Source organism: Amphibalanus amphitrite, unplaced genomic scaffold (genome assembly GCF_019059575.1).
Source record: "Amphibalanus amphitrite isolate SeventyFive unplaced genomic scaffold, NRLGWU_Aamphi_draft 000621F_arrow, whole genome shotgun sequence".
NCBI lineage: Eukaryota > Metazoa > Arthropoda > Thecostraca > Balanomorpha > Balanidae > Amphibalanus > Amphibalanus amphitrite.
The window spans coordinates 259,955-282,400 of NW_024882115.1; the positions used below are offsets into that span (position 1 = coordinate 259,955).

Sequence of the window (22,446 nt, forward strand, 5' to 3'; positions counted from 1 at the left end):
AATATAGAAAAGGGCATGTGCGACACATATTTTATGGGTCATTTTACTCATGGAATTCAATAGGCACACTCAATAAGTGATATGGACCACCTCTGGATGAATTTCAGGTCGAGGTCAGGTCAAGGTCAGGTCAAGTGAGGTCAAATTTTGAAGTTGGTTGTTAAGGCCTAAAAAGGTGTCTATCCGATGCAGTTTTTCACGGCGAATCGAATGGTGCAATTTTTGTTTCCGTGCAAGGTCTAGAACTTCCAAAAAAATCATTTTTCAAAAATTTTGTGTTTCGTGACGTCATAAAATTTTGAATAACTCCCACATTTTTGAACCGATTCTTCTAAAAATTGATATGTAGGTGCACATAGACCACTTCTTTGACATATATTCTGTTTTTTTTGATAAACTCAAAAATTTGGATTTTATAAATATTTTCCCCAAAAAGTAAGTTTTTTGGAAAATTTTCTGGCCAAAATCCAAAATTTTCAAAAAAAGAGATAGCCATTTGATAGACAAAGTAGAATCACGTATAACCTTTTTTGTTACGTCTTGATTCCTTTAAAAATGAAGATGTTAGCGGCGTTTGAAATTTTGCCGTTTTTGAGGCGAAAATGGCGAACATGACGTCACTAAAACGTCAATTTCTCAAAAATTTTCCGACGGATTTCGCTCAAATTTTCAGGGAACGTGTCAAATTGATGTATGATAAGGTACTGAAAGTTTGACGTCGCTGCCGTAACGCGTTTAGAAGTTATTGGCGAAAAACGGGAGGGGGGGCAGATTCTGCCCCCCCCCCAGCGGGGCGCGGGTTAAAGCCGCGGCTATACGAGCCAAGTCAGAACGGGGAAAATTCCTTCATCTGTTATTTTTTTTTTTGTGCGGACCACCTCTTCGACGCGGGTTAAAAAAGATATCGCAGTGAACCAAAACTTTCCGTGATTTTTGCCATTCATACACTCTAAGTTCACTTAACCCGACAAAATGAAATAAATGAATTCAAAGGCATGAACACTTTGGAATGCCATGCAAGCGGGTCATATCGTTTCGGGCTTTAAGACTGAATGAATTGCTGATAACAGGTCATTGTGGCCATGTAACATGGCCAAGATTGATGGCTATGTGTAGAGGTGCATTTTGCTAAGCATTCCCTATTTGGAAGTGGTGAACCATTTCCGGAAAAGAGCTCGTTCAACTCTCTATTCATGGAACAAAGTCAGTGCTAGGTGTATCCAATATGAATGCAAGCCCATGCTGATGTGCTCCAAAATAAGCGGCACAAATCACACCTTCACTGCAATCAGCACTGAGCACGTGCATGTCCTGGGGTCATGAAATGTGGCCACTGGTCTCAATGAAACTTAGCGTGGGCTGCTCCTCGTGGGTAACCGAGTGGCAATGACTGTGCATTGTGTAGGGGAGAGTGGGGCAAAGCGGCAACCCTAACGCTTCTCACGATCATGGGCGTCGCCACCACTACGGACACTACGGACAGTGTCCGTACAAGTTTTGGAAGGCCCGAAAACTTGTACGGAATGTCCGTACAAGTTTCGACGACTGCAAAACAGTCTTTGCACATGATTTGAAGTAGCTTAACGCTCATCAGTCCCCTATTTGTGGGTAAAGTTACGATCCAAGGCAGCCCCAAAGTCAATGTCACGCAAGAGTATTTAGCATTTAGGGTGTAACGAAATTATCCGGACATATATTTGTTAGTCATATCTGTTCGCACAGTTTCTTTTCTGATGTTAGAAGCGGGAATACTGGCTGTATAAGTGCCTTCGGTATCGGCTCTCAACTCAGCAAAGACCTACCTTTGCCAGATGACTCTTGCTCTGAGTAATTAGTCGAGTCACCGACGGGTTCATTTGATAACTTGTTTTCGTCAAAGGCAATGGACAGAAAGGAGCACACTCTCTCCTTTTGTATTAGGAAGCATGTTTGTGGCATTGCGGCAATGAGCCTGAAGCTGGTCTGCCAGCAACTCCATGGACATCAGCAGCAGCCAACTGCACATCTGCCTGAGGCGTAATAGGCTGGGACTTGATTGGTGAACTCAGCCCGGCTGCGACCGCAAAAGCCACCCTTTGCCAACGTAGATTGACTTGAATTCAAGACCGATGATAAGAGGGCCCACATCATGACCCACCGCTATCCGCCCCTTACCTTGGTTCTTCTGCTCATCAAACTGAAAAAGACAACGAAATTGACGGGAAAATAGCCGGTGCACCACCTTAAGCCTCACGCCAAGACGCATCCACTGGTCGAAGGAACACATAAGCAAGGCATGGTGTGGTGAAATGGGCAGCTATTTGCGCTGTATTGTCCTTTGAACCGTCAAAGCGGCCTTGTGTTGGCTGCCCTGCCAGTAACTCAAACGTCCCAGCCGTCACCGGCGTTAAACATGCGGCCGAGATCCAGATCTGGAGCATATTCAGCTGCTGTGCGATGTTCCAGCTGTGCAGTGTGCATTGACCAACCCATTGACAGAAAGCAGAGTCCACCATCAGTGACAACTGACGAGTATTACCGGAGCAACATCCTGTCAGACAAATTAGTCCGTAGGGGAATGAGAAGTGACTCCGGGAGAAGCTCTTATCCTTCTGGACTAACGGACTACGGCTTGGAAATAGTTTTCATCCTTATTCCATCGAGATCTTATGGACTTTTGTCCAGCAAGAGGTGAATAAGGGGACACCCGGCAGGACAGAGCAACTGGTAGGCACATGCTAATACGACGTCGGTCCACATCAAACCCATGCTGTGCTTAAAAACCCAGGAGCTGGAATGTTCTAGGCATTTCTAAATATGATCTTATGAAAGGTGGCTATATCATCATCAAAGGGAAACAACCTCAGGTTGTTTGTTTCTTAATTACAGCGGAAAAAAGGCGTGCGGATAATTTCGTTACACTCTGTATCATTCTATAGACTGATATTCACTGATACGTCAGCCATAATAATTCTGTGACTTTTGTAATCCTGAGGCTCTAACTAAACTAAATGAATGCTTAGAGCAAAAGAAAATGACAAAATCGTGACCAGCGACTTCAAATCAGCAAATGAGACTGATCATGTGCAAAGGTTAACCAAAGGCCATTCGAGGTCACATGAGGTCAACATAAGACTTGACCGTTTCAAACAACCTAACTATATGTCATTCGACGCATCTTGATATAATGCGTTGGCACCACCTTCTTTGCTGAAGAACTCTGCAAAAAAAAGCCGCAGCTCGGGGTCGCTGACCTGCCATCTACCCTAATGTAGGTATAAAAAATGTGTTTGCATTTTTTCCGAAGCCCCTAGGCATTCGGGGGCTATCGCAACTATTCGTCCGGGGTGGGGGGAGGAGGACGAAAAATGCCCTCCACGGGCCCGCGTGGGTTTATACCTCTGACGAGTGTTACGGCTGACAGAATGTGTCCGTACAAGTTGGGGAGCCGTGGCGACGCCCCTGCTCACGATGCCAACGCTTGATTTTTAAACTTGGAAAGATTCTTTCTATACCAATGTGATCCCTATTAAGTTGCCCTTTATTTCAACTGCGTTTTATTTCCAAAGGCGTTCACATATGAAAGATATTGACAAAACTTTAAACCTATGCATATTGGCCACTTTGCCCCATACCCTGGGGCAAAGCGGCCACCGGCGTCTTATCAAGTCCCGATATGAGAAACAAAATAATTGCCTCGTGTACGACTAGGGTATTTGATGGTGACAAGGCTAAGCGAGGATGGATGTTTACTTTATCATCTTCCACCTGTAGGTAAACAAAGAAAGGATTTTCATGAAAATAAACATTTAATTGCATTATTTGGTAACTCATCCAACTGAAAAGTGGCCAAGATGAATGCATGACGACACATTTGAATATAAATAATGTTTTTATCCAGATGGAAGCAACTTATGGCCAATTGGGGGGGGGGGTGGCCACTTTGCCCCGGCCACTTTGCCCCGCGCATACCGTCCGAGACAAAAATATTCCAGCTTAGCTATTAGTGGGGTAAAAAACATTAAAATTGGTAGAATACATGTACGATAACCATGCAATGCATGGACAAGAACGCTTATAAAAATTCGGAACGGTTATGGAATAACATAACATTTAAAAATTGTAAACATAGTTGGAAACCTGGCAAAAAATGCTTTTCCGTGTTTCACAGAACAATGGTGATGGGCCTGAGACCCCGGTCTGGCTCATTCGAACGACGGTGAAGAGAAGTATAATTGGAAACCAAAAATTGGAACTGACGCCAGCTATGAAGGGCTAAAACGATGGGTGACCGCTTTGCCCCGGGTGGCCGCTTTGCCCCACTCTCCCTAATTGTTTTTCGGGCATACATTTTGACAGCATATACTGGAGTGCAAGTGTGCAATGTGGCATGCCGGTAACATGCTTCCATACCAACGCTAAATGAGTCCCATGTACTGCATAATGTAGCCACATAACTACATAGCATGCTTTATACATGCATGTTTGCACATTCGCAGACGCTTCGAGGGACATTCCTGTGACAATGCAATAACATTTACATTGTCCAACTGAAACGATATAGGCTAATAGAGCGGCCATGGCAACATCATTTTTCCTATAGTGCGGCGCAGAGGAAATCACACAGCACGCAAAATGAGTTAGCTCCCTGTAAAAACATAGGAATCTTGGTAAAAACCATATCCGTTGGAAGTGCCCTGGTCGGAAGCCTTGTAGCACGACCGCGGAATGCTGGCGAACTCCGGGAGCGCTCATTTCTCGGCGTCCCGTCCGGACTCCGGACTCCGGACCGCCGGACGTCGTTTGGGCTGGTCAGTGGTCAGGGAGGGGGGGGGGGGGGGCTGCGCAGGAAATACCACGACAGGTAACAGGCACCGCGGCGCACACTTCGTGATCACGAGATATTGGATACAGGAACGTCCGACGGCATTACTGAGATAATTAACTGCCGATTGCATAGCTCGAGACTTAGATCAATCAAAAATGTAGCAGTGGGATTCTGCTGGAGATGATCTGATTCATTCAAAGTATGGTATCATGAAATACCAATTTCTTATTTCGAAGATAACATCTTCGTTCAAGGGGAGGTAGGAGACCCTGGCGCCTTTCACAGTTCAGCGTGAGGTCAAGTGAATGGGTAAATCAAAACACCAACTGGTTGGCTTGATGGTAGCAAACGGATCGGTACCTTCATATGCGGAGGATCATTCGGGGAATGAATTTATTGCAGTTTTGTATGAACGAAAAGTTTGACAGTTTGTTTCGCTTGACGTACGGACCATAGCACAAGGCATGGTCAGAAAAGTTTCAAATGCACAGTTGGCCCCATGACATGGCCTGTGGTACCCATTCAACACTAGGGCAGGAAGAACTAGATTGATATCGGGAATCTAGCTTCGTCATAATACAGTGAATAAGCCGGGGATGTTGACCCTTCCGCCAGCATCGGATCGCCATTGAACAGGGTCGGCACTAAAATCCGACAGTTCACGGAATCGAATGGCATCCGTGACCAGCGGACGGAACTATGTCAACAGCGGTGAAATGCGCAGCGAAATTTTCCATTGAGGGAGTGGAAACCGCCACACGCTGATTCGTCGGCAAGACGATGTCAGGAAGGGCTACCGAGAGGCATCGAAATAGATAGATGGGCAGATTAGCAATTATCATTTTGTGCAAAGCGCGCATATAATATGCACAAGTCGACCAAGGAAGCCAGAGTTTTGGCTGCATTCACATTTGTCGTTGAGAAGAAAACAAGTGGCTGGTTGTATGCAATAATTAAGTATTATTCTCAATATCCAAATTCATGCACATTGGATAGGTTAGCTATCCGTAGGCGTATTTAAAGTATCCAACGAATTTCCAGCCCCGGCGCAGAGTCCCCACGAAGTCGCAAAGTCCCCCAGTTACCAGCTTATGAGATGAGTCCACGCGAGTCAAGAACAATGGTCGGAATATAAAATACAGGGTGGACCAAAAAGGATGGAAACATTTCGAACTCGCATAAAACATGCACTATTGCATGCATGTGACTGGAAATGGTACCAAACGAGAGTACATTTCGTGGAAATTCATAACGGCAGCACTCTCATCTGCTTTCTCTCGTTTTCAGTCTCTCACAGCAAATGTTCGAAGAGACCACCTTCGCGAGACAGGCACAGAGCGGCCGGTCTGGTGGCTGACGCGATAGCCCGACGACACATGTTCGCTGGTATGGCTGACACATTCTTGGTGATCGCTCTCTTCAGGTCACAGAGACCTTCCTTGTAGACCTGGCCCTTGAGATGAGATGATCAAGAAGTCACTGCACAGCAGCAAGGTCACCGAAATGATGTGCCCCCAGCGGAAAAGGAATCGTGGGTCCACTTTGGTTCGAGGAAGGGAGCGCGGCAACACCGTGACCGCCAATCGACAGCGTATACCAGGCGGCGCTTAGGAAGTTCTGAGAGAGAGTCCAAACGAAGCATGGCAGCCCCACCATAGACCTTATGTGGTTCCAGCAAGACGGTGCGCCTCCTCACATCGCAAAAACAACGCTCAAGTGCATCGAAAACCACGTCGGTGACCGGCTGATATCCCGCGGTGCCAGTCGGAACTGGCCTACCTGCTCATCCGACCTGACCCCTATGGATGTTTTACTGTGGGGTCATTTCAAGGGCCAGGTCTACAAGGAAGGTCTAGAAAGCCTCTGAACTCAAGAGAGCGATCAGCAAGGCTGTGTGAGCCATACAAGCGGGCTATCGTGTCAGCCGCCAGGCTGGTCGCTCTGTGCCTATCTCGCGAAGGTGGTCACTTCGAACATCTGCTGTGAGAGACTGAAAACGGGAGAAAGCTTAAGAGAGTGATGCCATTATAAATTTCCACGAAATGTACTCTTGTTTGGTATCATTCCCAGCCACATGCATGCAATTATGCATGTTTTATACGAGTTTTAAATGTTTCCATCCTTTTTGGTCCACCCTGTATGTGAAAGACTACAAAGCTTAACACTTCAAGTGCACCACTTGACATCAATCACCGTGGTGCAATGAATGTTTCAGAACTCAATTTCGCCGTTTACGGTTAAAACTCGACACACGTTCTCAACGAGATAATCGACACATTTTTAGCATTTTGATTGTTTTTGCTTCTATACTCAGATTATACACATTTTTTAAATAATTTTAATCGGTGAGGCATCTATGTTAAACTTTTATTTAAGCAAAATGCCGAAATAAATAAACGAGTGAACAAACGCACGACGCACAACATTGAGGGCTAGGCCAGAAGGATCTCCACTTAAATTTGACTTGAAGGACATTGAGCTGACCTAAACTTGTTTTGCATTCTCCGTATCCCATCATAACCTCATCTCAGCGAAGGTCTTCAAGTTCAGTCCACAACCTCATTATCTGACTCAGCGCAAAGTCCAACACCCACGCCTGTATCACATCCCTCCAGTCCAGTTGTTTTCACGCAGATCCTCGCGGTGCTGTCACCTTTACCAGGCGGCTGACCCAACGCACCCCATGCGAACCAGGACAGATGGGCAGCGTGATGTGGCTGACCCTCAGAGCACAGATTACTATCGAGTCGAAAGGCTGGCTGGCCGTACCGTGTGCTCAATTAACCGACTGATTGATGGAACTTCGTGTCCACCGGAGACGGACGGAACACGACGAGATGAGAGGGTTTCGGACAGCCGGACGGAGGGGGACGGGAAGGATGTTTGTAGGAGGTACAGGACGGACTGCCTGGACTCGCAGGACCGGGAGGGGAGGTCGGGAGTCCTCCCTCCTCCCTGCCGACCGGCGGCGCCGGCCAGGGCTGCTGTCCCGGCCGAGCGTCTGCCGGGCGGCGGCTCGCGCCCGGGCACGCGGCGCCACGGCTCATTTGAATGCGTCCCTGCCGGTCGTGGGTCGTCACTGACGGACGGGTGACATCCACTGGTTGGTCGGCATCGACAGGGGCCCGGCCGACCAACCAGGGCCGATCGAGAGGGTTTCTGGCCAGCAGGACCCGAGCGACGGGCGCGACATCTATACAGAGGTTCGTGGAAGCACAACGACGGCGAGCCAGGTGTCCATGTCGAGAACTGGTTACTCGGAGTGGCCTGCTGGCGAGTCGAGCGGTAATTGCGTGTGGAGGCGTGTCTCAGATCTGTCGCCGACCAGCCGAGTGCAAGCCACTTTACAGCAGCGACAGGAAATGTCAGCGTCTGCCGCACGCGGACAAACTTTGCTGGAGCGGGTGGGCGAACGGAGCGAGCGCGCTGACGCCGCGATACATCTGGTAATGTTTGATACAACGCGTCCCGCCAAGTGTCAAAGTGCGATTGAATGCAGCCGTCCGTATTCCGTCCATCAACGACGCCGCCCCCGCTGCCGGAAGCTCGTCAGAATCTCTGAGAGAGGCCGGCCATTCAGGCTGCGAACTCCCAGCAACAAGTGTGATCGGGGGCGAGACAATACGAATAGACATATTGCATTGGTCACAGAAATGCATTTATTTGCCGACAGAAAGCATCAGACAATGACAATCCATCCGCGAAGGCGGAATGAAACTACCCACGCTGCAGAACGGGTATTGGTCTGTTGCACATCAATATACAAAAAGGTATTTACTTACAGTGCATATTCCTGCCGTGATCAATCATCTCGCTCCAAAAGTGTATCGCAGTCTTTCAGAACGGTACATTACTAGCTGCAGTCATACGCTATGAACAAGACGGATATTGTTTACGCCAAAGAGAGACAGAGAGAAAAACATGATACTGAAACGTGATACTACTGCAACTATTCCGGTGATGAATTATTCACGCGTCTCTCAAGCCTCGCGCTTCAAGTCAAGTATGCATGTCTTCTACAAACTTCCATCAAACCTTCTCAACCACCCAAACAAGCACGCCATCACAGGTTTCGGATGGATGGAGACCACTTGGGAACAACTGGGATAGTTCTCCAAACAACCGCTTCAAAAACGTTCGACACACCCAGCAGGTAAGAACCGATCCTTGCATGACATCATCTTGCTCGACACAGTTTTTAACCTTTTCCAGACGCCAGGCCTTCCCAGCTCGAGTGGTTCCCCTGGTATCGCGCACCCCCATTGTCGATCGGTCATCAAAACATGGCGGTATTACGTGAGCACCGGTTAGCCGGCTCAAAGAACTAAGCAAACAACGTTACGTAGAGCGTCACAGGGTCGAATAAAACGGAACGTTCCTGGAATATCGCGACGGTACGAGAGAGCTCTATGCCAACCGCTGGTCACAGAATACCGACTTCAAGAAGCAGTTTACTGGTAGCCGAGACAAGATCCCCTTCAGCAACCGTTTATACGGGAGACCGACCCATGGAACGACAATCTCACGGGGCTGTTCGCCCAGTCCCAGGTCGCATGTCCCCTAGTCGGAACTGTTTTCCCAGGTCGTGTCACCGCCTTCTCGGATGTGAATGTACTAGAGCTGCTTCCACTGAGCAGGGTTAGCCGTGTTTTCCGCCGACACCCAGGTCCTTGGACTGTCCGTTCAGGTCCTTCTGGGCACTCGAAGGTGGCCTGGAGGGAAACAGGCGGCACATCAATATACGGAATTAATACAAAACGTAAAAGCACCGCTGCTATATATGCACTAATTCCACCAGTGGCAATGGCTGAGGAAAAGTCATAACGGCCATTGCGTCGGAAAGACAATACAAATTATATGGCGCACCGTCTAATAAATCAATACATAAGAGATGCAAGAACAATTGGCATTCAATGTCAGTTGAATAGCATTCAAGGGGATAATGCTCGCCAAAATCTCGTGTATTTTAACAAGTTTGCATGAAAATATTCGTTCATAATATTATAAGTAAAACAAATGAGTCAAATTACTCCACCCCGCCATAAGCTTGTGCCGAATACTGCTGCATACCCTTGGGACACCTAGTTACCTGGAGGGCTGCGTCTTGGGCTTGGGCATCTTCTGGAGCAGCGCCTGGATCTCCTTCTTCTCGTCATAGCCGCGCCACAGTTGGTAGAGTGCCAGCAGGTGCCGCGAGATCTCCATCACCTTCTCCAGGTTGACATGCAGCTCGGCGAACCACTGTTTGTTGTCCTTGTTGAGGATCACACAGGCCATGTGCAGACACGCTACCGGGCAGGGAGGGGGGAGTTTACCCGACGGGGTCGTGGGGTACGACGGTTTTCGTAGTATCTCCAGTATGAACTCGGACGGCGTCAGTCGTAATGACCTGAGACGGATAATAACCTCGGCAAATTAGCCCGGGTTTCACCCAGGACCGTAAAACTAATCGTTGAATGATCTCTCGGCGGCGTAATGCGGCTGACCCCACAGCTGGCATCGGTTTATGAACAGCGTATTAGGAGCGTGACGACTGTCTGCGGTCCATACAGGCATCGGTTATATGGCCGTTAAATGATTTTACGACTGTGAACGCTAATGAGCTGCTCAAGTCAGCGGGGGAAGTCATGACGGTACTACAAGAGGCGGACCAAGGACGTTACTGTGACATAACTTCACGGAATGCAATGTGAAAAGGGTTGATATTCATCACTGAACACTTGTTTCTTCCGATATAACATCGGCGATCACACAATTGAAGTAATTGCAAATCGGCAACGCACCTCAACCATAAAATATTGCCAATTTCAGCACCATGCGCCACTCTTTCAGTTCAAGTGGCGTTCGATAAAGTGATTGCAGTAAAATACCTTGTCCTCGGTAAATATCTATGACACAAACAAGTAGAACGTCAATGTCAAACACATTTCAAAAATAGATCCCAACAAAGAGTGCCGCTAACCCTTCCCCGCCTATGAAAAGGGTCAAATACGTCTAATCACTGACGAAATTATTAGCGGCCTAGGACAATAAATAAAACAGCAACATAATACGTGATCGTTACCGACATTCAGTACCGGCCAATGACATTATGAGGCAAAGCAGACAGCAGGCATCAATATATGTACGTGTAAGTAAGGCGTAGGTTAAATATCCTACCGTACCATAACTTTGAGTGCGCAAGGGTTCGACTTTTGAAGTGGGGTACCGCTAATGGACTCACCAATTCATAAATCACGATTCAACCCATTGAGTCCCGAGAGTTTGCCAAGTTTCTCATTCATCCACAGTCGGTCATACAAATATCAAGTAGTGGGTGGAGCTGCAACGTTTCATTCAACACTCAAGCTGAACGAGCACACTTCTATGTACCTAAGCAGGTTCTGTAAGAAAAAGTCGACACAAAATCGACGCTATGCGTTGAAAATCATTACAGCATTATGACCAATGAACCTAAATCATGCAAGAGAAATGTCTGCGCGAAAGAACAGTTTGAGCAGTGCCAGTGTGGCTTGCTCAGATAAAAGCAGTAACAGTAACTTGCGTCTTTTATGTGCTATTCCACTCCGAAAAACGACCCCATTCCACTTTACGCAAACAATGAAATAATATATATATATATATATATATATATATATATATATATATAAAAGTTACGCTAGAGTTACAACATCCGCGGAAATGCAGCCTCGGTGATCTCCGTTATAAAGCGTTTCCTATAAGTTTTTGACAGCAGCTGCGCTTTCATCTATTTCCGCTCTCCAATGTTGCTAAACTTGGCGAGAGCGATTGGTTTTTGTCATGGTGGCCGTTCTACTATTGAGCTGCGCTGTGGCCGCCGATGGATAGTGCCACAGCGGGACGGGACGGGGAGGGCGGGACGAGGGGTGACGGGGGTGGGGGGCTGTCTGCGCCTCACACGGCCCCGTCCAGCCCATCGCCGACCAATCTCTATCACCTCCAGGGCCACTTCCGGCGGCGGCCGGCTCTTTTTCCGCCGCCGTGCCGGCCCAACTGGAGCCGTGTGGGTGAAAGATGAGCGGCGCGCCCTGTGGTCAGCCACCAGGGCCATTTCCCCGGCAGCGAACGATACCAATCCATCATCGAGCGGGGGCGTCGGACGGCAGCCGGCACCTGGCCCGGCCCATCCAACATCTCCGAACGGGCGCAGATATCCCTCGGACGATCGTGAGCCGCGCGACAAAAGCGGCACATGGACGCCACGCGAAATGTCAGGTGTGACGTCAAGCAAGCGCCATTCAGCCGCGAACGATGCCGCGTCTCGGCGGCGGGCCTGGTCGGGTTATGAGACGCAGGGGTGGTGTCCGAACGGCCCCCAGGGCGGTATGAGGCCGTGACGAGCTGACGTCCCCGCGGGAGGGTAGTTCGTCGCCGTCATAGTGTTTGTTCTGGCCACCCAGGCCCACGCTTGCCACGACACAATTGGCCGCTATCGGTGTTAGGACACCCACGCGTCAGCCACTATTTCGGTGGTGCGAAACTGGTCAACACATCTCGGTCGTCAGCGGCGCGCCGGCGGACGGCGGACACCCCAGGGGGCGTGCGATACGCCGCCCCCGCAGCGGGTCGCCGGAACTGGCCCCTCGCCGCCCCGCCCGCCCCTGCTCGGTCGGCCAGGTCGCAGGCGACAGGGCGCGATTCGCTTCCGGGCGCCCGACTGTCACAGCGCTCCCGGCGACCCGGCAGCCACAATGCGGTGGCACGGACCGAAATGGGCCATCGCCACCGGTCTCCGTGCTGGCCGGGCGGTAAATCGGTGCGCGGGTGGCGGCCGCCGCCCCGCCCCGGCCGCCCGCTACGGGGGGAGGTTTACGGTGACAGACAGACGGCGCCTGGGGCCGCAGCCGCCGCCGCCGCCGCCGCCGCCGCCGCCGCCGCCGCCGCAGCCGCCGCCACCATTCAGATCTGGCGGCCAGAGCTGCGCCGGTTACCGGCGGAGTGGCCGGGCGCACACCATTCACCGGCTCCATTCACCAGAACAGTCGAGATACGCGGCTGGCGGCCGGAAGCCATGGCAATGTTCCACCGTCGCAGACGTGCCAGAAGGATATGTGAGGTAGCCGCTGGACAGAAAACCATACAATGCAATTGTACCTGAACATTTCCCGGCTTAAAGAACATCCGTTGGAAAGAGAGCTCAGCGCATATTGCAGCGGGGAAACAATGTTCCGCAGTCCCATCAGAAAATGAACAGAGTCCGTTGAAGTCAATCGACCGTGGTCAGCGGACGCGGATACTGAATCCAAAAGAATGTGAAAATTCAAAGAAAAAGATATTGCCCAGTTAGCACCAGCAACGCACAGTATTTTCAGTGGATGGCCGTTAAAGGTGTTATCTATAAAGGCAATGCCTCGGAAAATTAAATATTGCATTGCTCCCAACCGGAAGGCATTCGAACATATAATCAAAAACTGGCTCAATACCAGGATATTGGCATAGAATGATGAACGCAAATATCCGAGGGGGATGAAAAACGTCAGAGGAATCTCACTCTGTCGCATCACAGTAAGGCAGTTCGCAGTACTCAGCATTGCATTTCGAATTGAAGGCAATTATGCGATTTGCCAGGCAGGCTCCAAACAACAGACAAAGTAAGCTGTGAAGAGTTTCAAGCACAATTTCTGTGTTCTGCTTGCGGCCGAGGTAGCTCTAACTAATAGAAGTATCGATCGTATCAATGATGCCTGAACACACTCAGCCCAATCACTCATTAGAGACTGATGGTTGGAACATGTAAAAGAAGATTCGAACTTCGTGCCCCGGACGACGATCGACTTAAGTAGAAAGGTAGCTGATCTGTTCACGGAGAGTTGTCCTAAACGATATGAACTAGGAAGGATGCCGCGGCATTTGTTTGCCTGATTTGCAAAATGATGACGTTTTGTTGTTCTCGAATGTCTACTTTGATGAGAAGAACCGCTGACACTGAATTTTAAGGGCACACACTAATAATTGTTGTTTGTTAGAGGGCGGCTGAAAGTGGTTTCTTTCGGCATTCTTCCTTCATAACACAAATAAACAAATACGAGACAAATAATCACAGCGAATGATTTGCATGCATACCACCTGTCATTAGGGGGGTCCGAAATGTATTAAAGTTGTCCGAAACCACGGGAACCGGGTTTTTCCCATAGGCCCTTTCAATACCTTTCCAAAATGGTGCGGCAATCGAAATTTTAAAGAACTTTCACCTTGCCTCAAATCGATTGAAAGTTTATCAAATTTAGCCAATTTAGTACTTTATGAACGTTCCCTTATAACTATGGCCCTCAGTTTTATGGGCAATAGGCTGTGCTGGCGACCTTATTTGCGAAGAAAAAAATTGCAGCGAACATCACAAAATGTATTATAAATTATAATCTATTTCAAGAACGAAACGAAAAGATCACATCATGACTTTGTACCGTATGGATTGCAATATATCACGTAAAGTATCACATGTCATATTCCCAGGATAGGAACCGTTCTGGTCTATGTTTGCCCACATGTGCCCTGGAACGCTAGGTCTAGAACGCAGATGCTATGGTCTTCCTCTGGAAGTCTGGAAACTTGCGTCGGTGGAGCTCCACCCCCTGCAGCAGGAACTCCCTGGTCGTGTCGTCCTTCGTCAGGATCTCCATATAGTCGGTGACGAGTTTGACCCCGCGCTCGGCCACGTCGTTGGTCACCTTCACCGTGGTGACGAAGGCGACAGTCTCCTGATAATCCGGGTCCTCTGACCACGTCTCGGGTCCGCTCTGCAGCCAGCTGGTCCCGGTTTCGAGCAGCATGAACAGGGTCCAGCTGTTAGGCCAGAGCAGGTCCACCAGTTCAGTGCCCTCATCTACGTCGGGGAAGTCCGGGACTCCCAGCTCGAAGTCATCCGGGACGCGGAACGTCTGCAGTCGCGCCGCCAGCCGCGACTTTTCGTCGACATCCACCTTGTCGCTGAACAGCGAGAAGACCACCAGCCCCTGGGTCAGGTACCAGCCGTGCCTCCGGAGGACCTTCAGCGCTGTGTCAGCCACGTCACGGTCCACCGCCCTGTATCGCAGTAGCTGTTTCACGAAGTGGAGGTCGTTGACTGGAGCATCTGCCCCGATAGCCGCCTTCAGGAACTGCGGGACGTACAGCAGGCAGTTGAGCTGGACGACCCTGCGCAGGGCGGCGATGGTGGCCTTGTCGTACCCCAGGGAGGCATGGAAGGCGTACAATATACGCCTTCCAGGAACGTCCCACAGTTCCTGAAGGCGGCTATCGGGGCAGATGCTCCAGTCAACGACCTCCACTTCGTGAAACAGCTATTGCGATACAGGGCGGTGGACCGTGACGTGGCTGACACAGCGCTGAAGGTCCTCCGGAGGCACGGCTGGTACCTGACCCAGGGGCTGGTGGTCTTCTCGCTGTTCAGCGACAAGGTGGATGTCGACGAAAAGTCGCGGCTGGCGGCGCGACTGCAGACGTTCCGCGTCCCGGATGACTTCGAGCTGGGAGTCCCGGACTTCCCCGACGTAGATGAGGGCACTGAACTGGTGGACCTGCTCTGGCCTAACAGCTGGACCCTGTTCATGCTGCTCGAAACCGGGACCAGCTGGCTGCAGAGCGGACCCGAGACGTGGTCAGAGGACCCGGATTATCAGGAGACTGTCGCCTTCGTCACCACGGTGAAGGTGACCAACGACATGGCCGAGCGCGGGGTCAAACTCGTCACCGACTATATGGAGATCCTGACGAAGGACGACACGACCAGGGAGTTCCTGCTGCAGGGGGTGGAGCTCCACCGACGCAAGTTTCCAGACTTCCAGAAGAAGACCATAGCATCTGCGTTCTAGACCTAGCGTTCCAGGGCACATGTGGGCAAACATAGACCAGAACGGTTCCTATCCTGGGAATATGACATGTGATACTTTACGTGATATATTGCAATCCATACGGTACAAAGTCATGATGTGATCTTTTCGTTTCGTTCTTGAAATAGATTATAATTTATAATACATTTTGTGATGTTCGCTGCAATTTTTTTCTTCGCAAATAAGGTCGCCAGCACAGCCTATTGCCCATAAAACTGAGGGCCATAGTTATAAGGGAACGTTCATTAAGTACTAAATTGGCTAAATTTGATAAACTTTCAATCGATTTGAGGCAAGGTGAAAGTTCTTTAAAATTTCGATTGCCGCACCATTTTGGAAAGGTATTGAAAGGACCTATGGGAAAAACCCGGTTCCCGTGGTTTCGGACAACTTTAATACATTTCGGACCCCCCTAACCTGTCATAAAGGTGATTAAATCAGAGCGCTAGGGAGACAGCGTTACCATTATCACTATGTAAAGATCCAACAAAATCAATCTTAATCAGCTTATAAAAGTTGATAAGTTATTTCTGGTACACAAATCGGCTTAGCGTATTATGTGCCCTCCCTTGATCACAAAGATGACTGATAAGTAAAAACAAAAACGCAATGTGTGCGCTTAGCATTGAATACCGACTACTATTTATCACGAGCAAACTGCAGAACAGCAATTGTTCCGATCAACTGAAAAAATAAGTATACCTTAGTCTTTGAAAAAGAGTTTGGGGTCAGCAGCATCCAAAAAGACCAAGCCAAAGTATGCGCTCATGCCCAATCGCAGATGGCTCGAGATGCAACTAGTAATTGGATTTGAGGCCCCCTGTCCGCTACCGAAAGTGTTACCGAAAGTCCAATATAACTTAGCTGTAAGAGAAGCATGAATATAATGACAACAGCGTACCGTGCAGCCTGTTGACCTATTTTGCCCCGTTCACCGTCGCTTGCTGGTAGTCGCGTTTCTTTTTCTTACCCTCAGCAGTTGACACTGTATGACTGCCCAAATGAGGCTTTTCAGTACAGATGTATCCTAAGCAATGACGCTTCTGCCTTCTGTCAGAAGTAAAGAAATGGCAGTCAAATAGAGCGGGTAAAGTAAAGAGACCTCGGTCCATTGGAGCAGTACTCACCCAAGGCGATCATGTAGGGCGGGTAGAGCAGGCAGACCTCCGTTCGCAGACTGTCGTTGATGAGTCGCCACGCCACAGAGACCGTATTATCGTCGGCGTTCAGGTCCTGTGTGTACTGCAGCAGAGGCCTGCAACAGTGCACGTTTTCAGGTACTGCAGCAGAGGTTTGAAACAGTGCACCTATACAGAAATACAAACGACTGTGAACGTGATAAAGATGCAGTGCTGCTGCTGGTGCTACTGCTGCTTCTGCTGCTGATGCTTGAGAACTCGAGCTGCGTTTGCCATCGGCATACCATATGCATATCAACATGCAAATGACCACAAATTAATCCACCGACGCATACGCAATGTTACCAAAAACAGCAGTTAATGTGAATTGTCACCCCCATGTAGTTCGTCGCCTGCGCTCACGGTTACCCTGAGTGGCCACTCGGGCGGCGTCGGTCGGCCGCCGCCGGGCAGACCGGCCCCACCAGGTTCCGGGGATCGCCGCTATTGTTCTGCTGAATATCTGATTTGACTTGGCGTTACCGTTCGATTTGGTTTGGTCCGACCATAATCCATTCAGTCTGGCCCTAGAGCCGATCCAAAGCCGAGGATTTTCGGTGACGCAAACGAATCCTATCTATCCTGGTTTGAAATGATGCGATGCCGCATTTAGACACAATGGTTGTTTCTTGTGTCGTGGCTTCAGAAAAGCCATGTCTATTATTATTGCAATATGGTGGTGCTCCTTTGAAACGCAGCGAAGCGATTGAGAAAAGCCTTTAAGAACATGAAGTAAAATGCTGGGAGCACTATTGAAAAGTTTAAATATACCCATTGCCTTGACAGAAATAAGTTCTGACCACAATTTATTTCCAGGGGGGGGGGGGGGGGGGGCGCCCGGACTACAGTGGTCATCGGCGTATTTCCATGAATATGATATAAAATATCATAATGATGTTAATGGTTTACTACTATCATTTCTTTGTTATTGAGCACCCCAAGTTTAGTTTGAGGGAACTTGCCATTGTATGGCAACTTTACACCCGCCCAAATGCAATTAAGGCGGATAACTGCGCTAAGCACACAGCACTGTCGAGCCTCCGCATACGTGCCAATGTTTGTTTTTTCTTCTAAGTCTGCCGAATGATCACAAAAACAAAATACAGAAAAGCTCTTGCAAAATATCAATGGATAGAGTCGCTGGCATGTCGAGTTGCCATTTCTTTGGAGCTTAAAATACCTGTCCAGTATTCCATCTCGTGGCCAAGTCCGTCTTTTCACATAAGAGCAGCATATAGCTACCGAGCACGCGAGATTGGCCCAGAGAAATCTGACGATGTCCGTTTAGAGAAGCTCACTATTGGCGATCTCTCCCAGTCACTCGGCGTTCCCCCTACCAGACTGGGACCATGCACGAATGGGGCTGCGGTGTCGCCACCTACGTATAGAGAATTGTTCAACTTGAAACCACAAGGGGGCTAGCTGCTAGTGTGCACTGTGTGTGGTCATTCATCCCTGCTTTTATCTTAGTATGCTACCGATGTCGGTTTACATCGGCTTGGAATTTGGAAAAACACCTGACTGGTGAAATCATAGACTAGTTTCACAAATGAATACAGAAATATATATAATGGTAAACTTCGTGAACCACTATGATTGCATCAGGTGGCTTTGACTATTTCTCGGACAATTTACAGCAAATTAAGTTAGCATGCAACGATAAGTTCACCACAAATATATGCTGATTGAGAATAACGACCTTAGCTGGGTCTCTCCCAAACGCCTTAGGTGGGTCGCCCACTCAACAATTGGATATTGCTTTTGAACGATGCACCTTATAACAGAGTAAGCCTGAGCAAGATCAGGTACCCAATCTCCACCGCTAGTGACAAAAGATAAACATAGATTGCCAAGGTGTGATGCGGAGCATGTCAATGATTTCCAAAAAAAATCGTGTAGCACGTCAAAAGGTTGCTCGGTAAATAAAGAATATCATGCACGCAGTAGAACAGTATCACATAGCCACACACCCGTGGGTCGTAAGGCTGATACGCGGCCGAACAGTCACACAGCTAATAGGTTCGTCACACATGTGAAGCAGCCAGTCACACAGTCACCTGTCACGGAGTCTCTCACCTGTAAGGCTGGTACACTACCAGGCAGCAGTCGAGGTTCTCCAGCAGGTAAAACTCGCACTCCAGAATGTGGTTGTTCCGGTACGGAAACTCAGCGGCATATGCGTACGCCAGCTTGTTCTTCACTGAAAGAAAATAAATAACAGCACGCATTAGCATCCCGGGAGTATGCATACTGAACGGCGATTTCGGTACGCGACGACAAATTCAGTACAATGATAATTTGAAAGTATGATAATTTGAAAGTATTTCTGGGCATCCGGACTGCAGAGGCCACTGGCTCCCAAAGATTCGGTATAACCGCATACACGTTAATTCCCTATTCCCTATGTTCATTCTAGTTTCTTCGCATCAGTTAAAATCAAGCCTGAACTTGGTCTTCTTATCCTGAGCCTGAGAGCCCAAACTTAAAACAAGCGTTAATCAGACACTCACCAACCGTCTGGCACGTGTTGATGAGGCGACTGTTGGAGATGACTCCAAACTCCTCCACTTTGGAGGCGAGGAACACACAGGTGGGCGCCAGCAGCAGCGGGTCCACACACCGAAGCGAGTTGTGTGAGTAGAACCGCTTCAGGTACACGGTGGCCGTGGCTATCACCTGCTGGCGCAGCTTCAGCTGTTCGCCCAGCACCTGGATGACTGGAGGCAGAGAGACGCGACGGTACCGGTGGGTAAGCTGGAGTGACTGGTAGGTAAGTGGTAACGGACACAGAGACGTAGAACGGTGGTTGGTTATCGAGATGGCTGGCTAAGAACACATAACATGGCAGTAGCTGAACACATACGACGGTGGTAACTGGTAAGTGGGCAGTGAACACAAAGGAGGTAGGTGAATTACACATGTATCACAATGTGCAAGGTCCTGTTTTCCGTTCTGCGACACGAAAGCCGATGTAGCTAGAGTTTCGACCGCTTAATTTGCGATTATAGGCCGGGAACGATTTAGCGGCGGAAAATCGGGATAAGCGACTAGGTTAGTAAAACATACATTCCAATGAGAGGAGCAAAAGGTGAACTGCACATAGGTGAGCTGTGCGAGTGTGCCTTTAGCCACTGATTACTGTATCGATCTCCAGGCATCATAATAAGCATTACTACTTACAGTTGGCAAAGAAGATCATGACCTTCTGGTACTCATCTTCTGTTATCACTTGTAAGTCTGCCTGGCGGTTGCTGGTTAATTCCTGTTTGTCCAGGACCCATTCTTGACTGAAACGGACAAAAAAAAAATGACTGTTCAAAGGCATTTCTGGGACCGAGTAGAAGCTATTATACATCTCTAGTAAGTATACATCTCTAGTAAGTAGAAGTACACATCTCTATCCCCCAGAAAAAAAGTTAAAAATAGTGATACAGGAACATAGACAATGGAGGATATCCTCCACCCAGGTAGGGGAGGGGCGTATTTGTTACACCAGTCAGTTTTGTGCGTGTGTAGAAAAGCGGCCGTGCGCAGTGCTACAAAACTTGGTATAGCTTATGAGCGCATTGTGTGTAAAAGTTTAGACCCTAGTGTGTCTCATCTCTCTTACCCTGTATCTCTTAGTTCACCAGGTCAAGATATGTGACCATGCCTCTAAAAAAGTTTGTGATTCTGAAAAAGTTTGGAAGGTGGCCGGGAGGCCCACCACCTGCCGGGTTAACCAAGAGAAATATGACGTCCATAACATCAATGAAAATTGGATCAAAAGCTTAGTGTCAAAAAGTTATTGCAGAAAAACGCGCTCAGAAAACGTAAACTTTTGGGAGTTTTTGCCCTCTCAAGGCTAAAGGTTAAACCACTAACCCTATATCCAGACTGGAAAACATCCATACACTACGCCGGACGCCCGTGAGACCCTCTTGCGCCGAAATTCGGCGCAAACGATTTTGTGCTGAAATTCCTGCATGATCTGCGCCGAAAATTGGGTGCCTATGTGTGTCAAAATTAAGCCACTTTTATGTAATGAACATGTGCACATCAACCGATCAAGGCTATACATCAACCACACAGGGCGTTCCTCCCCGGGGCCTTGGACGCTCTCCCAGGTTTGAGCGTCCGAACAAGTTTTTTTTCCACGGAAACCCAATGCCTCAATACGCTTAGCGCACTGTAGCGTCGTGCCATGAAACAAGGTCGGAGTCGGAAGTTCCGGGGCCACGAAAATCTACGCAGAGGCGTGTTTGAGACTGGCGGGAGTCAGCGAGGCCCGAAGGCCGGGCAGCTGAGCAGCACGTGCTCCGGCACATCAGCCTCTTCTCGGCACACGGCACAGAGCGCCGCGGGGCACCGCTTGTGTGGGCACTGCTGGCATGCCGTGGAGTGGAGACAACCGATTCGGTGCACACCGCACGTACTGGAGCGAGCGGCCCCAATGGCCCGCCCTAATCTGGTGCGGCGTCATGAAATGGCGTCCTCTCGGTCCTCTCTGGGGATAGGGAGCGGCGGCGTGCTCCCGAGGAGTGGCTTGAATAGTAACTCGGACCAGTTGTCGCGCCATTGCTGCGAGGCCGCACGGCCGCACAATGAACAGCCGGTCAGTGAGCATGTGTTTGAGGTGTTTGAGGTGGCAGGGCGGCTGCTTGTTTCGCCAGGTCGTCCTCGCTCTTATTCCCCTTAATACCGTAGGGCAGGAGCCCACTGCAGTACCTATTATTTATCAACGCTCGGCGATGTTCAGCAAGGTCTTCCATACCTATCTCCGTGCCGAGGGTTGAGGCCTCACCGGGGCGGGAAAGGCTCGAGGCAGCTTGCCAGCTTGGGCACGCGATGACCAGGGTGGGGACATCTCATCCTGACACCTCTCCAAGGATGCCTGCAAGCCGCAAGGTGAATCTGCTGCTGCTAGATTGACCTGCATGCTGAATAAAATCAGTAACCATCTTTCGACAAAAATTATGTGGCCGCCCTGCACTGAAAAATTCAGCTGCTGACATGAGCTGAATTTGGCAAATGCAAAGTTACGGCAGACGTGCACGGAAATTTTTGGTGCAATGCTGCCACTGCGCCGGACATATTCGGCATAACATGCATTTTTTTCCAGTCTGGCCCAATTGGTCGAATCTGAGAGGCGAGAGCACTTTTCAGAAATAACTTTGAAAGAAAAATAGATAGGATAGCAGGGACATCATTCCTGAGGTAGGTAGGTAGGAAGGTAGCTAGATACCTACCTACCAATCCTCGAGCAACAAACCCCATTTTCTACTTTGACTTCAGCCATGACAATGATGCGCTACAAAACAAAATATCTGGAATCCAACTTACTAGTGGGAGCTTTGCCAGAAATTGCCCGCCATTTCACCGCCTCGTCCAGCTTTTTTTTAATAACAATGGATCCAGTTGTTGTTGTTTTGGGTTAGGGAGCGTAGCAGCTTGGCTTTCGCGTCCAATGCAATGGATCCACCTCTTATACGGCCTTGGGATCCACTTGGGGGATCCACTGCATGACTGCATCCCTCTCAGCAACAGCAAAAGTAAATAGAAAACAAACGCTAGGGTTGCTGGAAACCACTAGAAATTTTTATCTAATCGCATATCTTGCGTCATCAAAGTT

At 49.1% G+C, this 22,446-nt stretch overlaps 1 protein-coding gene across 1 annotated transcript; it reads right to left on the minus strand.

The window, feature by feature from the left end:
- Positions 1 to 8,447: 8,447 nt before the first annotated feature.
- Positions 8,448 to 22,370, minus strand: LOC122363464 (cyclin-C-like). Its single transcript, XM_043332759.1, has 7 exons — positions 22,158 to 22,370; positions 20,016 to 20,122; positions 19,346 to 19,552; positions 18,912 to 19,035; positions 16,785 to 16,912; positions 9,897 to 10,095; positions 8,448 to 9,519 (listed from the first exon to the last, which is right to left on the minus strand). Exons 1-7 carry the CDS (start codon positions 22,187 to 22,189, stop codon positions 9,447 to 9,449), a joined length of 870 nt encoding a protein of 289 aa, XP_043188694.1. The 5' UTR covers positions 22,190 to 22,370; the 3' UTR covers positions 8,448 to 9,446.
- Between the last annotated feature and the right edge of the window lie 76 nt (positions 22,371 to 22,446).

Excerpts from the sequence above, each read along its gene's own strand:
- LOC122363464 (XM_043332759.1), bottom strand. The coding sequence starts at position 22,189 with ATGGCGGGCAATTTCTGGCAAAGCTCCCACTA. Across the intron at positions 19,553-20,015 it reads CATGATCTTCTTTGCCAACT|TCATCCAGGTGCTGGGCGAA; the intron begins GTAAGTAGTAAT and ends CTCTGCCTCCAG. Across the intron at positions 10,096-16,784 it reads GCCCTACATGATCGCCTTGG|CGTGTCTGCACATGGCCTGT; the intron begins GTGAGTACTGCT and ends CCTGCCCGGTAG.